General features: G+C 40.1%; 1 protein-coding gene across 3 annotated transcripts in view; it reads left to right on the top strand.

Annotated features, from left to right (window-relative positions):
- Positions 1–12137, top strand: part of LOC137655881 (acylphosphatase-2-like) — a 104457-nt gene extending 92320 nt beyond the window's left edge. For 2 of the 3 annotated variants that reach the window (XM_068390101.1, XM_068390100.1), the window contains exon 4: positions 11324–11949. In XM_068390101.1, the coding sequence (XP_068246202.1) occupies positions 11324–11438 (115 nt within the window). In that variant the 3' untranslated portion in view covers positions 11439–11949. Of the gene's footprint in view, positions 1–11323; positions 11990–12068 lie in introns of those variants that run through there. The other variant, XR_011046894.1, reaches the window with a different exon arrangement.
- Positions 12138–12378: the final 241 nt, after the last annotated feature.

The following is a 12378-nucleotide window of genomic DNA, read 5'->3' as shown; positions in this document are numbered from 1 at the left end:
GAGGTGAACTCCGACAACACTACAGCCTTGGCGTACATCTCCAAGCAAGGAGGGACTCATTCGAGGAAGTTGTTCGAGATCGCAAGGGACCTCCTCACCTGGTCAAGAGATCGAAAGATATCGCTTGTAACGAGGTTCATTCAAGGCGACATGAATGTCATGGCAGACCGCCTCAGCCGGAAGGGTCAGGTCATCCCCACAGAGTGGACCCTTCACAAGAATGTTTGCAACAGACTATGGGCCCTGTGGGGTCAGCCCACCATAGATCTGTTCGCTACCTCGATGACCAAGAGGCTCCCAAATTATTGCTCACCGATTCCGGACCCAGCAGCAGTTCACGTAGATGCCTTTCTTCTGGATTGGTCCCATCTAGACCTGTATGCGTTCCCCCCGTTCAAGATTGTCAACAAGGTACTGCAGAAGTTCGCCTCTCACGAAGGGACACGGTTGACGTTGGTTGCTCCCCTCTGGCCCGCGAGAGAATGGTTCACCGAGGTACTGCAATGGATAGTAGACGTTCCCAGGACTCTTCCTCTAAGAGTGGACCTTCTGCGTCAGCCGCATGTAAAGAAGGTACACCCAAGCCTCCACGCTCTTCGTCTGACTGCCTTCAGACTATCGAAAGACTCTCAAGAGCTAGAGGCTTTTCGAAGGAGGCAGCCAGAGCGATTGCCAGAGCAAGGAGGACATCCACTCTCAAGGTCTACTAGTCAAAATGGGAAGTCTTCCGAAGCTGGTGCAAGGCGAATTCAGTTTCCTCAACCAGTACCTCTGTAACGCAGATAGCTGACTTCCTTTTACACCTAAGGAATGTAAGATCCCTATCAGCTCCTACGATCAAAGGTTACAGAAGCATGTTGGCAGCAGTCTTCCGCCACAGAGGCTTAGATCTTTCCACCAACAAAGATCTACAGGACCTCCTTAAGTCTTTTGAGACCTCAAAGGAGCGTCGGTTAGCCACACCAAGTTGGAACTTAGACGTGGTTTTAAGGTTCCTGATGTCAGCAAGGTTCGAACCGCTTCAATCAGCCTCTTTTAAAGATCTCACTTTGAAGACTCTTTTCCTCATTTGCTTAGCAACAGCTAAAAGAGTCAGTGAGATACACGCCTTCAGCAGGAACATAGGTTTTACATCTGAAACGGCTACATGTTCCTTACAGCTTGGTTTTTTAGCTAAAAACGAGCTCCCTTCTCGTCCTTGGCCCAAATCGTTCGAGATTCCAAGCCTGTCCAATTTGGTTGGAAACGAACAAGAGAGAGTACTATGCCCAGTAAGAGCTCTTAAGTACTATTTAAGACGTACAAAGCCATTACGAGGACAATCAGAAGCTTTATGGTGTTCTATTAAGAAACCTTCTTTACCGATGTCGAAGAACGCAGTTTCTTATTACATCAGGCTTTTGATTAGAGAAGCTCATTCTCATCTGAATGAGGAAGACCATGCTTTGCTGAAGGTAAGGACACATGAAGTTAGAGCTGTCGCTACTTCAGTGGCCTTCAAACAGAACCGTTCTCTGCAGAGTGTAATGGATGCAACCTATTGGAGAAGCAAGTCAGTGTTTGCATCATTTTACCTTAAAGATGTCCAGTCTCTTTACGAGAACTGCTACACTCTGGGACCATTCGTAGCAGCGAGTGCAGTAGTAGGTGAGGGCTCAACCACTACATTCCCATAATCCCATAACCTTTTTTAATCTTTCTCTTGAAATGCTTTTTATTGTTGTTTTTGGGTTGTACGGAAGGCTAAGAAGCCTTTCGCATCCTGGTTGATTTGGCGGGTGGTCAAATTCTTTCTTGAGAAGCGCCTAGATTAGAGGTTGTGATGAGGTCCTTTAGTATGGGTTGCAGCCCTTCATACTTCAGCACCTAGGAGTCGCTCAGCATCCTAAGAGGATCGCGAGGCTCAGTAAGGAAGACGTACTTAAAAAGGCAGAGTAATGGTTCAAGTCGACTTCCTTACCAGGTACTTATTTATTTTATGTTTGTTATTTTGAATAACTGCTAAAATGAAATACGGGATACTTAGCTTCTAATGTTAACATGTATGCTGGTCTCCACCCACCCCCCTGGGTGTGAATCAGCTACATGATCATCGGGTAAGATTAATATTGAAAAATGTTATTTTCCTTAGTAAAATAAATTTTTGAATATACTTACCCGATGATCATGAATTTAAGGACCCTCCCTTCCTCCCCATAGAGACCCAGTGGACCAAGGAGAAAATTGGTTCTTGTTGACAAGAAGTACCTGAGTACCTACTCGACAGATGGCGCTGTTGTTGTACACCCCCACCTGTATAGCGATCGCTGGCGTATCCCGACCGTAGGTTTTTTCTGTCGGGCAACAGAGTTGCAGCTACATGATCATCGGGTAAGTATATTCAAAAATTTATTTTACTAAGGAAAATAACATTTTGTTTTGTTGCAACTCCATTACTTTATCGTAGGTTAATTTTGATATTCAGTCAAACTTAAGAAATTGACATTGCTGTCAAACTTCCTAGAACAGCACATACACCTGGTTGCTGGGCTCTGGAGGAGGAAGCTTGCTCATCATTTATAAGTTTACTAATCTACTGTTTCCAGAATTTTGCTTAATTTAGAAGTACAGTATCCTTACTTCAGTATTCATAAGATTTTCATAGCATTATCATTTCATTGTAATAATCTGTTAGTATTATTGTTGTTGGGATTTTACTTTTCAAACTATAGTACAATACAGTGTTATGCTGGTGTATATACGACTGCAATAGGTGATATTTTTTTTTACATTATCATTAGGTAATTGCTGTTTTCGTAGTTGAGTGTGAGTTACTTGTTCTATATAATTTATTTCCTGTATGTAATAGATTCTTTTAATTTTTTTGGGGGGGAGCCATATTTTTGTTCAATTTTGTTTCAGAAGCAGGTGGTTTTTCTTTTAAGTTTATGTACCGTGTCATTTTTTTTATTTCTCTTTGTGCAGGGTTTTCTTTCCTTTATGTAGAGGTCTGTCTGTTTTGCTTGTAATTTAATTTTATTATTCCTTAAGAGTCATATTGTTTTCATTGATATCTTTATTGCATATGCAATTAGAGCGTAATTTACCATCAATCTCTCAAATAACTTGATTCTAAACTAAAATAATGATTTCAGTTCTTACATAAAATTCATATCCTATTTATTCTTGAAAAAAAATTCATTAAAAAACAATGGTAACAAAATGAAACCAGTAAAATTTAAAAGATTTTGTTCTGGCACCAAATAAAGCACATACTTTTTAGCTCTGTACAAGGAGGTATATTTCGGCAACAGCTGAAACTAGCCGTAAAACTTTTAGCGGGCTGTTACTCCCCTCCACTGGTTAGCGGGGTACGGTTAGCAGGTAGCTAACACAAGCCACTTTTTATTTTGGTTCGGAAGAAAGCAGGTGTTGTCGGTCCTCTTCTCATTATTTGGTTTAACAACCACAATATAGAACCAACTGTCCAAAAATTTTTAATTTTTCTTTTCCTTCAATACAAAATGGTTTCCGTAACTGTTACAGTATACTGTAACACTTTAATTCTGCTCACCTTCATTCCTACAGCTTCAGCGTAGATACGAGAGCAGAGGACGATTTAGTCCCTTGGGAGCCTCTAGTCGGAGAGGGAATTCCTTTGAGGGATTGCCGACAATGGAAACAGAGGTTGATTGCCTTTCATATCTGTGGGAGAGACAGTCTTCATTTGATTGTTTTCCCTCCGGAGGATTCCTCTGATGGGATTGGATTTGTCCATTCTCAGCAAAGCTCTTGCAGTGCCTTCTCTTCACTGTTTTACCTTCAGGGTACAATGAGTCTCGTTAGATGCAGACTGCTTGCTATTGCTGCCTCTCATCAACGAGTATTGTAGTCTCTAACTTTAATTATATATAACTCCTACATCGATCCTGTTGAGCACATAGCTCATGAAGCTTTGTGAGGCCAGTACCTTCTGGATCTGTGCTTGATATTTTACCCTCTTGAAGGCTATAACTCCTCAGAGTGATAGCCTATATTATACCTCTAGGGCACAACAAAGCTCATGGAGCTTTGCAAGGCCAGGTCCTTCGGGAGCTGTGCCTTAAGGTTTCAACCTCTTTTGAGGAAGAAACCACCCCTAGACTATAACTCTTTGAGGTTATAAACTTCATCGTGCACACAACAAATCTCAGGGAGCTGTATAATGCCAAAACGTAGCCTCATAGTTTCAAATTCATACTAGGGAGAAACTTATGTTCTTTAACAAAAGAATCTTCTTGTTTGCATCTTTTCCCACTTTTATGTGGGGTCGATGTTTCTGGCCAGCGTTCTCCATCTACCTCTGTCCCACACTTCATCACCAGTTAATCCCTTTGATACAGTCCATCCACCTTCGCTTTGGTCTCCCTCTCCTTCTCGTTCCCTGTACCTCCATTTCCATCACTCTCCTCCCAATATACTGTTCATCTCTTCTCATGATATGACTATACCACCTCAGTCTACTTTCTTGGATCTTATCTGATAGTTCTCTAACTCCTGTGGTACCCCTTATTACCTCATTCCGTATCTTATCTCTTCTTGTCACCCCACACATCCATCTCAACATTCTCATCCCTACCACATCCAGCTTCTTCTCTTCTGTCTTCTTTATTTCCCACGTCTCTGCTCCATGCATCATTGCCGGTCTCACAACTGTCTTGTGTACTTTACCTTTCATCTTAACCCCTATTTTCCTGTTGCATAGTACTCCACACTTTTTTTCAATTCTTCCATCCTGCTTGTATTCTGTGGTTTATTTCTGCCCCCAGATCACCATCCTCTGCAGCTGTTGATCCTCAATCTCTCTCCATATAAACTAACTTCCCCATTCTCCAATCTCAAATACTTTCTTTTTCCTGCTGATCTTCAATCCTCTATTTTCCATTTCTCTTCTCCACTCCAGTTTCTCTTCTGACAAAAGAATGACAACCCTAATGTGCTAGTACGATTAACCTCTCATCCAGTGAGGTTAGGGGGCGAGGAGCTTAAAGCGTTACCACCTATGAGCTTACTCACTTGTCCTCATTGGAAGTTCAGCACTCACAACAGCTACATGCTAGAACCATCTCTCGCCACAACATACAGTTGAGGGAGTTCAGCACACACTCGTACCTACGCGCCTAACTCAACTCTCGCCAAAAGGGTGTTCAGCACACTTGCCATCCTAGCGCTTAATAACTCACTCCCCCACTTGGGACTTGTTGTATAGCACACAAGTACAGTGAGAACAGTGCAGATCTCTTTATGCAGTACATCTTCTTATAACATTGTCTACTTGCTATGAGTAAGCAGTAACTATATGAGCATTAGTTTGCTACTCAAAAGAGATATATCATGCATCGATACTGTATATCATGTGGATGCACAAGCATCCACATCTGCACTACCATCTTGTCAGCGCTCGCTAACGCTCATCAACGCTAATTAACACTCACCAGTGTGGCATTGCAAGCCCTCACCTCACCATACAAGGAGTGCCATTAACATTATTTACCAACCTCTGGGCTCCTGGCAAGGGTTTGTGTTCTTTGCATGCTTGGGCAAATAACCCTTACATGTGAAACTATTCATTTTCATAAGAGAAATCCTACTCGACACTAAGGAAAGGTGCATGGGGAACTCTCTTCTCTGCCGAGGTCTGCGCAACTACAGGTGCTCCCTAACGACTACTTCCACTAATACCACTAACAAAGTACAGTGTCTTGGATGTTGGCGATCAGTTGCCGCCTCTCTCCCTGTCTCTAACCATTTATGTTGCTTGATTTGGTATATAATTACTGTACCTTACAAACTAACACCCTCATAATAGATGGTAAATAGATGACATGTACTGTACTTATTTAGTTGCACATGCTTGCTCACCCGTATGCCGATAAACCTCGCCAGGAACATGGAAACCTAAAGTTGTACAGTGGGTCTTATAAAACAAAACCCTCCGTGGTTAACGCTACAATTGAGGGTGCCTGCTTACAGCACACCATCTCCAGACTATGGTCCAAAGCTGAGCATGAACCTGCTAGAGATGGGAGCAGTCTTTCTAGCTCTCAAACATTTCCAACAGCTCCTTTCAGGACACACTGAGGTGTTGATGAGTGACAACACCACCATGGTGGCTTACATAAACTGGCAAGGAGGTACTTTTTCGCAGCCCTCTGCCATCTGGCTGTGGAGATAATCAGATGGACGGAAGATAACTCGGTGACCCTCTCAACCAGTTTCATACCAGGCAAGAGAATTATCTTGGCAGATAAACTGATCAGGAAGTCTCAGATAGTTGGCACAGAGTTTTCTTTGTATCAAGAGATAGCCAACAAAGTCCGGACTTTATGGGGTTTGCCAACAATAGGTCTATCCGCGACGTCTGTCGACCACAAACTACCAGTTTAATGCTCCCCACTACCAGATCCACAAGTGTTCTGGCAAGAAAACCTGGAAACAACCTAGACATCTATGCGTTTCCCCCCTTCTGCCTAGTAAGAAGGCTTGTGAACAAAAGTTCGGTCATCTCAAAAACCTATCGATGACCTTAATAGCTCCGATGTGGCAAAATGCAGATTGGTTTCCAGACCTACATTTGCTCCCAAAGGCACCCAGGGAACTCCCTCCACTTTCTGAGCTACTTAAACAACTACATGTTCAGATTTTCCACAGACGAGTAGCTTCGCTAATTCTTCATGCTTGGAGGTTATCTACCACTCATCATTGCACGAGGTTTTATGCACCCAGTTGCAAGGAGAATGGCTAGATACCTCTGAGAGTCATTTATTGCTGTTCATCCAGCAAAGTGGACTATCTTCTCTGGTTGGTGTTGTGGAAGGGGTATCCCTCCACTCAGTGCCACTATTCCAACAATAGTGAAATTCTGTTACAGTATACCTCAGGAAGGAAAAAGTCTGTTCAGTGTCAGCGGTGAAAGGTTATTGCTCAGCTTTAAGCCTCACCTTTAAACTGAATGAAATTGACCTTTCCTCCTTAACGGAATTCTCTCTCCTCATACATAGTTTCAAATTATTTAGCCCTTAGTCGGAAGTCAGACCGCCTCTGTGGGATGTAGTATGAGTACAGTACTGCAATCAGTGAAAGAAGCACCTTATGAACCTCTTAGTTGAGCTTCAAAAAGCAACTGGACTCTAAAGATGGTTTTCCTCTTAGCCCTGACCTTGGCAAAGAGATTCCGCGAGATACATGGTCTGTCATATGACTTTGCCCATTCAAGGAAATGGGGTTAAGTGATATTCAACTTTGTCCCTGAGTTTATTGCTGCATTCAACTTTGTCCCTGAGTTTATTGCTAAGACTCAAAATCCAGCTGTGGTGGATCCTAGATTCGGGCCCCTCCAGATTGAGTGTCTCTGTACTGTAACAAATGATCCAGATCAACTGTTATTATGCCTTGTAAAGGCGCTGAGGAAATATCTTAAACGAACTGCTTCAGCTCAACCACAGATCATTAGACTGTTCACTAGCACAGGTAGTCAAGTGGAGGATTACAAGGAATTCAATATATTCCTGGATCAGGGAAGTCATCGAACAAGCCCTCCAAACAGACTCACCCCCTCTTGACCATAGACCTAGAGCTCAATGGCATCAGGGGCATTAGTACAACCCTGCCGGTTAAAAGAACTTCAATGTGACCTAGGTCTTGCAGGAGGACGTGTGAAACGTCGGTCTACTTTTGCCGCCCGCTACCTGCGAGACGTAACCCACAGGAGCCTTGACATATTCTCCATGGGTCCATTTGTGGATGTATAAAAAGTGATCAACAACACCTCATCTTTCTAGTAGGAAAAGCAGCAGTCAATGGAGGGTAGATGTTACCCGGTTATAAGTATACAGTAGTGTGAATGTACGCATGACTGGCCTTTTCGCCTTTCATTCTTCCCTCTCCTGGGGCTTGAGCAAGCCAAGGGAACTCTGCAACCTGATTTTCTCTAACTGTAGGTTGGTATCATCATCCCTTTGTATCCTGATATATGCATGTACAGTTTATTGTTATGTTCCTGATCTCCCAGCGAGGTAGGGGTTGGAACAAATAACAAATTTTGAAATTTGTATTTTTCCCAACCATACAAACCTGAACGTCTTTACACATACTGTTCTGGCCTGCCATCAGCTAACCCCCAGGAAGTCCTGCCTGTAATTGCAAAGCGGCTTGGGTTAGCTACTGCGAGAGTGAGCCAGGTGGTGGGTCTACCTCCTGCTCCCTACCACTAACCAGCATAGGGGAGTAATACCTTACTAAAAGTTTTACGGCCAGTTTCAGGTGTCGCCAAAATACATCTCCATTGTAAAGAGCTTCAGATTTTTATGGTTAGGAAAAATACAAATTATTTCCAAATTTGTCATATATAGAACCCCTTTTTTTCTCACTATAAATATATAGTGGCGTATAGAGCACTAGTATAAACAATGCCTTCCCCAGACATTGCCATACTGTTTTTTCATTCTTCTGAGGCCTTGTATGTGCAGAAAAATCACAGCCTTTGTAAGTGAGGAAGCAGGTGGGAATTTCCATGAATGTCAGGAAATTATTAAAATAATTTTTGTTTAAAAATTAAGCTAATTTTAATGAACCTAAAATTCATGTTCTGAATGAGCCATTGCCGTGGTTGGAGGGACATTGTTTAATTGGTCGCTCATGAATGGCAAAGGTAAGGGACAGGACAATGCCCTGAGAGACTGATCATATTATACACATGATCAGTGCCCTATCCCCCTTTCCATCAACCAAGGACCAGGGAGGGGGCAGGTAATGGTTGCTGATAACTCAGCAGGTAGACCTATAGGCTCTCCCAAATCTGCCCCCCAGCTCACATAGATGAGTTGGTTGCAGACATCCTAGAAACTTGACTTGACCAGGTCTTGAACTCCTGTCTAACAGATTGCCAGGTAGGAACATTGCCAAAATCTAGGGTAAACTTAGACATCTTAAACTTGGTATAAACATATCAAGGTCCATCCAACCGTTATCTATTTACCGTTTTAATTTGATTAACATCTATATACTGTTTTAATTTGATAAACTATAGTGGTAACCTAAAAGACAACTTATACTACTATATTTTTAATTTAACTGGTGGCTATAAATTGAAAATTTTGTTGAATTGTTCATTCTTAATTTCTGTCTCTAAACTAAGAGTTCCTTTAAGAATTAATTACCTTAAAACTCCCCTACTGCCACTATTAAATCAATGGCCCAACATTCATCAAAATAAAACCTCTCAAATAATATATAGTAAACACAAAAGTGCAGCATCACTTTGCTTCATTTTAAAGATTCTCCAAAGATAAATTTCAGGTAAAATATAAAGTAGTAGCTACTGTCCTAACATTATCTTAAAATCTGGGTAGATGAGCTACATGCAACTGTTAATGAGTATCCACAATAAGACTCTTAGAAAAGAATAACAGCATTTTCAAAATGTGGTCTTTTAGTTTCATGTACACCATACACTAACACACTTCTAATCAGTCCTCTCATCAGTTGAGACCTCTCAAAGTACAATTTCACTGTTCCAATTTAACAAAGATGTTACTCTGTGCCAAGGCCATAATTTGAAAATCTCATCAGGACTAAACTGGGCAAAGTCCTTCACGCAGTCGGGCTACAGACATTTCTAACAGCCATTCGCCATCTGTAGCTTCGTGTCATTAAATGATTCTTTGACAACAAAGAGGAAGTCTGCAATTGTGAAAAAACCTTCCAGGATCGTTATCGATGGCAGATAATTGTGCCATCATACAACTGCTGTAATAGGTCTTGAAGTTTTTCTTGACTCTGGGCCTTCACTGCTGCTAGATTTGTTGGTGCTGGAGTCAATGGCTAATCATGCAGTGCTGATTCTCTATCTACAGGAACAAGTAATTTTCTATTTGGATTATACCCTAGTTCCTCACTGTTATGAAATGTTTCATACTGCATGAGCCACTTATGGTCACAGAAGCACGAATCTAAGTCACATTTTTCTCCAAGTACCTTACGTGACTCCCATAGTTCCCATAAAGTCATCCAACTGCTGCAAAGGGAAACCCTTCTTTGCGCTCGTTGAGCTCCTCCATTTTCTGTTCTAAGGTCATTGCCTTCTGCTATTTAGAGATAGCTAGAGAGAAGGTGAAACACTTCGGGGTTGTAGTGGTGAGTACATGTCAGACGAGATGATGAAAATCTTGGGGTTGTTCACTAGACGATGGATGTAGCAAGAATGAGAGAGATTGAATCTGGGAAGCAGTGAGGAAGAAGAAGCACGAAAGCAAGAAGGGACATAAAAGCAAGAAGAGTCGTGGGTGCAAGAAAAAGCACGAGAATGGGAAAGTTTTAAAAATAGCTGTGTAAAATGAATTATTGCAAAGCTAGTCACAAAAAAAAACTTAATTAACAAATCAGTAAGTCAGAGTGAAATTATCCTTTTTTTTTTAGAGTACATTTAAGGGAAAGAGAATAGGTGATCACAAACAAAAATATATCTAGTACTAACTAGGTACAGTAACAACTTGTTAACCAGTAAAAAGCAAGAAGTCGCCCAAAAGAAACTTTACCATAATGATAACCTAATGATGAAATTTATTTGTTTTGTATAAAACAATAAATACCATGTGAAATGCAATAAAGTAAACATTGACATTTTCTAAACACTTGAGTGATGCATAAGTACTATTTACTGATAGCACCTAATAAAGGGATTTTGACGAAGGAAAAATCTATTTCTGGGGAGAGACCTGTGGCGCCCGGTGAATCGACCCAGAAAAGGCAGGTTATAAAAAGCAAACCCAAAACCTGTAAAGTACTTGCAGGATAAAGAATTCACTCTTCAACTCAAGATGATTATACAAAGTGAAAAGATTATTTCATAAATGCTGGTATTGTACTATTTAGTCATTTGAATGAAAGCAGTCATGTGTGGAATATCCCTAGACCTGTTATATAGTACAGTACTACAGACTCATGTAAAACAAGGTTTGTGGGTGAGATGCACCGGAGGATCGAGAGGATGCATGCAAAGGGAACATTCTTCTACCTCGCATAAAAAAGAATTGTTGAACAGGAGCATTCAGGACATGAATATAAATCTAAGTATATGTGATACTGTAATGGTGTTGTGATGAAAGATTCAAATTTTTCTTTTTAAATATAGCCTATAATTTTATTTTTGGCACCTGTGTAGAAAGTACAGTACCATACTGCATGTATAAATTGAATGGATTTTTTTTATTTACTTTAGTCTATTACGAAATTAGCATGGCACCTTTTTTACATTGTTTGTGGTTACTAAAATTATTTTTAGTAAAAACATTTTAAAAATCCGCAGGAAAGATTGGTTACGGAATACTGGAAGCCCATCCTCCCGCATTGATAAAGCAGAATTCAAGAATGAAAAGGATATTGAAGATTACACATTCTCTGGATTCTCAATCAGGCACTGAATGGGCTGGTCAGTATTTGTTATAACTTATTTTTATGATAGATAATAGAAGATGGTATGTCTTGCTCAAGTTGAAAATTTATATCAATGGTACCTCTGTTATCAGTTCAAAGGTGTTCCCTTCATACCAATTTAATGTGTAGTATGTGTGAAATGTATGCTTTTGTTTTATCAATCCTCTGCTACATGCAGTATCCCTTTTTCCAATAAAATTTTTTCAGGAGCTTTTTTTCTGTCAGAATCAATAGCTATCATAGCTTTTTACTATCTACTTTTCTGTTGTATTGAAGGTATGTTTAGTAAAAATAAAAAAAAAAAGGTTGAATATAAAGGAAGAAGAATAGCTAGGAAAATGGTCGACTACCATGAACTGTGTTAAAGATCAAAATACACATTTTTGTATTCTTAACATTTATATTATGATGCCTGCAGAAATACACAACAGACCACAATCCAAATAAACTATAAAAGATGTAAGGAAATTCAGTAAATATATACAAATTATATAATGATGTGTAGCTTTAGGACATTTGATTTTTATAAAGTTTGTAGGTATATAAATGAATACAGTCAAATTAGAGATAAAATTTTTGTCATCTTGAACAAAGTGGTTTTTTTTTTTTTTTTGTAGTATATAAATGAATATAGTCAAATTAGAGATAAATTTTTGTCATCTTGAACAAAGTGTTTTTTTTTTTTTTTTTTTTTTTTTTTTTTTTTTTTTTTTTTTTTTTTTTTTTTTTGTAGAAATAATCATAGACCCAAAGATGGTTACTGGTAGTGATAGACCATAAAGAAAATATATACAGAATACAATAAAGTTTTAAAATATAAAGCATTTTAAAGTCATGGGTGTGGTTTGTTGTGTAATCTAACCAGGCATCCTTCCTCTTGGGATATTGGCTCTCCTTGCTGTTGGTAAAGTGAAGCTGATTTTTTTT

Source organism: Palaemon carinicauda, chromosome 16 (genome assembly GCF_036898095.1).
Source record: "Palaemon carinicauda isolate YSFRI2023 chromosome 16, ASM3689809v2, whole genome shotgun sequence".
NCBI classification, from domain to species: Eukaryota; Metazoa; Arthropoda; class Malacostraca; order Decapoda; family Palaemonidae; genus Palaemon; species Palaemon carinicauda.
Note: the sequence above shows the minus strand (reverse complement) of the source record. Positions and strands in the feature narration are given on the sequence as shown.